Source organism: Antrostomus carolinensis, unplaced genomic scaffold, assembly GCF_000700745.2.
Source record: "Antrostomus carolinensis isolate BGI_N321 unplaced genomic scaffold, ASM70074v2 scaffold32200, whole genome shotgun sequence".
Classification (NCBI taxonomy): domain Eukaryota; kingdom Metazoa; phylum Chordata; class Aves; order Caprimulgiformes; family Caprimulgidae; genus Antrostomus; species Antrostomus carolinensis.
The window spans coordinates 32180-37582 of NW_010291134.1; the positions used below are offsets into that span (position 1 = coordinate 32180).

The following is a 5403-nucleotide window of genomic DNA, read 5'->3' on the forward strand; positions in this document are numbered from 1 at the left end:
GCTTTTGAAGTAAGTGACTGCCTTTTTTCTTGCTTTCATACACGTTCTGGGGAAAGACTTTAACAGAGGCTGCTATATTTGCTGCAAACAACTTTTCCCCTCCCCTCCTACCCACCCTTCTCTCTCCCAGACAGGCACCGTAACCCCCAAGCAGAGGAAGGGTAACCACCCCCCCACACACACACCCAAAAGGCATACTCCCTTTTGCCAGCTCCTCTTATTTTTGCTTTGCCAGTTGCCAGGCACTGTCGGGAAGGTCGCAGGGCTGTTGTTTATCAGGGATATTTGCTGGTAACTCTAATAACAGGGTTTTGAACCCCACGCACTGGAACAAGTTTGCAGGTTTAGCGTCTGGCTGCAAACATGGGGTGCTGCAAAGCGCGGCAGCCAGAGCTGGGGGCCTGGATCCCCGTCACGTGGCTGCAGCTTTTGGCTGGTCTCGCTCCCTTGCTGAGGGAGTTTTGCATATGGAAAACTGGGAAGATACATGAAGACATTAAGGGCTGCTTGTGTTTGAAGTCAGCAATATCACAGCATGACTTTGAATGGATTGCTGTGGGTTAGACACAGCAGGGAACCGAGGCCAAAGTTCTGTCCCCTTTCCCCTCTCCTTCCCCACAGAGGAAGAGTGTAAAACAGGATTTGGTGGGACAGCAGATGAACCGAAGCACAGGAGTGATTTAAAGCACAGTAAATAAGCAAGCCTTGTATAAGAGACCATAGGGGTTAAGATCATAGAATCAGAGAACGGTTTGGGTTGGAAGGGACCTTAAAGATCATCCAGTTCCAACCCCTCTGCCATCAGCAGGGACACCTTCCACTAGACCAGGTTGCTCAAAGCCTCATCCAGCCTGGCCTTAAACACCTCCAGGGAGGGCACATCCACAACTTCCTTGGGCAACCTGTTCCAGTGTCTCACCACCCTCACAGTGAAGAACTTCTTCCTAATATCTAATCTAAACCTACCCTCTTTCAGTTTAAACCCATTTCCCCTTGTTCTGTCATTAACTGCCCCACCTTTGTCTCCTCTGCACGAACATCCCCAGAGCCTTTCCCCTGCAGCTGGGGCTGACCTGGGGAAGCCTTGCTGGGAGATGCCGGTATTAGGGCAGATTTTGGGGCAGCCCTGCTGTGGGTCAGGGCTTCCTAGGAGCCCCGGATGTGCACTGATGCTGCACAACCTGCCAGAGATAGTTGGGCACCCGGGTCCTTCCTGTCTCCAGCAAACCCCAGTGACAGCAGTTCCTCTGAGGCCAGAGGGTTTTGTCACGTGGGTGAGGGCACCCAGAGCTAGTGAGGTGCTTAGGGCTTCCCGAAGTAAGACCCTGTGGGGACGCGGTGTAGATGGAAAGTCAACTAAGAAATTAATTAAATGCAGTTTGCAAGTGAGATGGGGGAATGGGCATCACTGCAGAGGGCATGGATACACTCTGCAATTATTTCCTGGTCCTTCAAAAAAATCAGGACATGTGCTTTTCACCTGCTTGGTCCTGACTGCCTGCAGTCCATGCAGGCCAGGACCAGTCCTGCTGGTGGGGCAGGCATCCCAGTATAACCAGTGCTGTACTGGGAGAAGGGGCTGGAGGAAGCAGCATAGGCAAAGGGCAGTGAAGTGCATCTCTGGCACCGAGGTGTGCAAGTCGAGGGGCTCAATTTCAGGCTGGCAGTTAGAGGCTGAGCCAGGACTGCTGGCCAGGATGGTGAGAAGCTTATGTCAACCAGCTGTGGGAGAGAAGATCATCCTGCCACACCTAAACCTAGCAAAAACTCCTACATAATTGCTGACCCAGCTCTATCGGCATTTGGTGGTTATAGCCTGGGTCATCAAGATAAGCTTCAATTTGCCAGAAAGTAACTTCTCTTGTGGGTAGCAACAGCCCCTGAGCATCCCCTCGCCCCTCTCAGCACAGGCTGCTTCTGCCTGGTCATCTCCATTTTCCTGCCCCCAGACCTGCTGGGCCATCTCACAGCACCTCTTGCTGCCTCCCTGACGTACCTTTGCCTATTACTAAATATTAACTCATCAGTTCTAAAGACGGAGCTAAAACCCACAGCACTTGCAAGGTAGCACAGCACCAGCACACGTGCTCCATGTGCCTGGGCTAATGTGAGTCAGTGGCAGGGGACATCCCAGCACCAGCGCTCCAGTCCAGTTCCCCCAGTAACGCACCATCCTTCTTCGTTGCAGGCTAGGGAGATCATCAAGTGTCCGGCAGCAATATTGACAGTAATCACTTCTGTGGGACGTAAATAAAACCAAAGAGAAGGAAAGACAACGGACGTGCAACTGACAGCTGGTCTATTGGTCATCTTTGCTGCAGAGACACTTTTGGAGAGTTTGGTGGGAAAATTAACTGACTGAGGTTTCACACATTGCTTAGGCTGTATCCCTCTTTGGCTCCTTTTGAAGTACCCCTGGTACCATCAGCTAGCTCCTGAGGCTGGGACACCAGGCAGGAGGAAGAGACAGTAGTGAAGGTGTCGTGCTGCCAGAGCAGCCCCTTGCACTCCAGCTGGCCCAAGACCATTTTAAGCGTGTCCCTTGGTGCTGGGAGGTGGGCCAGCACAGCTCCCCACTGCAGTACACACCTCCTCTTGCCCCTGGGACGAGATGGCCGCCCTCATTGCCGAGAACTTCCGCTTCCTGTCCTTGTTCTTCAAGAGCAAAGATGTTATGATCTTCAATGGGCTGGTAGCCCTGGGCACGGTGGGCAGCGAGGAGCTCTTCTCTGTCTTCGCCTTCAACTGCCCATGCTCCCCTGCCCGCAACTACATCTACGGGCTGGCTGCTATCGGCGTCCCAGCCCTGGCCCTCTTCCTCATTGGCGTCATCTGGAACAACCACACCTGGAACCTGGTGGCCGAGTGCCATAAGCGTGGCACCAAGAACTTCTCTGCTGCTGCCACCTTCCTCCTCTTTGGTTCCATCATGGGCCGGGCAGCCGTGGCACCAGTCACCTGGTCAGTCATCTCACTGCTGCGCGGGGAGGCTTACATCTGTGCCCTCAGTGAGTTTGTCAAGCCATCCTCCCTGGACAAGTTCCCAGCAGAATATGGGGCCGAGGTGCTGGCCAGGCTCCCCTGTAAAGACGTGCCAGTGAACCTCACCAAGTTCAGGGACGAGGTGACGCGGAGGCTGAGATACGAGTCCCAGGTAGGCAAGCCGGGGAGAAAGCCACACGGAGTGGGTTAAGACGACCTTGCGGTGTCCTAACGCAGCCTCTCTCTTCTCCCTCAGCTCTTTGGCTGGCTGCTCATCGGCATCGTTGCAGTCCTGGTTTTCCTCACCAAGTGCCTGAAGCACTGCTGCTCGCCACTGAGCTACCGGCAGGGGGCTTACTGGGCCCAGTACCGCTCCCATGAGGGAAAAAAAACTTCCGACGCACAGCCGAGGTCCACTCCAGGATCCTGGCAGCCAAGAACGTCAAGCACTTCTTTGGCTTTGTGGCACTGGACAAGGAGGAGAAGGAACTGGTGCAGGAGTTCCCAGTGGAGGGCGTCCAGCCAAGCCCCCAGTGGAACGCCATCACGGGTGTCTACATCTACCGGGAGAACAAGGGCTTCCCCCTCTACAGCCGGCTCCACAAATGGGCCAAAGGGGTGGAAGGGAATGGGCCAAGCCCAGAAGGCCATGAAATGATCTTTTTGGCTTCCTAAGACAGAGAGGTGCCAGAAGCGGTTCCCCAGACTGCCTGGCAGGCCTATCGGTGTCAGTGCACAGCAGACGGATTCACTGGGAATGCTCCTCCCAGCAGGATTACTTCTCTCGGCAGGTAAACAGGGAACAATAGCCTCAAGGTTGAGGCTGGTAAGCAATACACTGAGCTGGGAAAAACCTCCTTCAGAGACAACCATCTCACCACTGCTTCCAGAGAGATGAGGGGAGCAAAGAGCAGACACACACCTTACCTCCAGGCTGCCAGTGCACCCTGCCATCTAATGCACCAGCAGAAACCTTAGGGATTAAGAAGTGGGCACAACATTTCTAACCATGACTCCTGCAGTCCCACCCATCTCCCTCACAGCAGAGTTAGCCCCAGCCACCCCACACACCTACTTGTTTTATTGACATTGGTATCTTCTTAGGCAGTTGTGTGGTGCCTGTTAAGCAGGCTGGTCCTGGAGCACTTTACAGACTTTACGGTGAAGAGAAAAGAGGGAAGCAGTGGGTAAATTCCTGTGGCAAGGGGGATGCAATAGCACCTAGGAAGGAGCAGGTCAGTAATACAGTAGCACACTGAATAACTAAGAGACTAAGGCAGGAGGAATCACCAATATTCCAGGTATTCAGAAAGACACTAATTACCAGGTTGGAATTTGGGTAGGACACCAAACTCCCTTTGTTCTCACTGAAATGCCTGGCAATTTCTGAGCCCAAAGGGACGCAACCATGAGTTTATAAACCCAGAAGACGGCACCATCAGCAGAATAGCTTTTGGGTGAGGTGGCAGCTCAGAGGAAGCAGTACCTGCAGTGAGGTACTCTGTGATTCCTCCACACTGCTGTACGTGGCTCATTGCATTTTTCATCCAGCCACTGGATGAGTCCCACTTGTTTGGGCTGTGAGTTGCACCAAAACCTCTACCAGAATTAGTTTTACGTAAATGTATATATACACATATATATAGTGTGTATACTACATAATTATAGTTAGTTAGCTGTATTAATGGAGCATCTCTCTTCCAGGGAAAGGGGGCAAAAAAGTCACCAGCCAAAAGACCACATTACATGCACCCATCTCCTGCAGAGGGACTACAGCCCTGAAGTGACGAGGGAAAAATGTGAGAGGGGAGCAACCTGCTCCCTTACCCTTCTACCACTGAACTTTCTTAAACTCTTTCCACTGCCTCAAATGGTCCCTGCAGCAGGGGGTGTCTTTTATGGACTTGGCCATACTCCGAGAAAACAAAGCCCAAAAGGTGCTAAATTACTGCCCTCACCATGATGCTGTGCTGACTATGGCTTCAAGGCTGCTTTTCTGGCACCGCGCAGTCCTTTTTCTCCCGCGGGTCAGCCCTACACACCCAACACTGTTTCAAGAGTTGGAAGGGCAATGGAGTTCAGATTTTCCTACTTGTACTGTTTCTTTATAGGTACAACTTCCTTTTACACTGTGCTGCTCACCAAAAAGCCTTAAACTGTTAAAAAAAAAAATGACTCAAACCCACAGAACTCAGAGAAGCTTACACATAAGGAGATTTGAAATAAATTAATAAATGAGAAGCGTTTTTTATTGTCTTCTAAATTATTTTCAGGGGGCACAAAAGGTATTATTTTAACATTCTCTTTTAACCCAAGGGCTGGGAACTTATTTTTTCTTTCTATTAAACTTTCAGATCCTCTCCTATCCAGACGACCCCAGGATGCAAAGTTTTAAAGTATTACCATGTATTAGAAGTTAGT

General features: G+C 51.5%; 1 protein-coding gene across 1 annotated transcript; it reads left to right on the plus strand.

Annotated features, from left to right (window-relative positions):
- The first annotated feature begins 2611 nt into the window (after nt 1-2611).
- Nucleotides 2612-3657, plus strand: CALHM2 (calcium homeostasis modulator family member 2). Its single transcript, XM_010175382.1, is given in 3 exon segments — nt 2612-3154; nt 3239-3373; nt 3376-3657. Coding segments are annotated over 3 exon segments (960 nt in total).
- The last annotated feature ends 1746 nt before the right edge of the window (nt 3658-5403 follow it).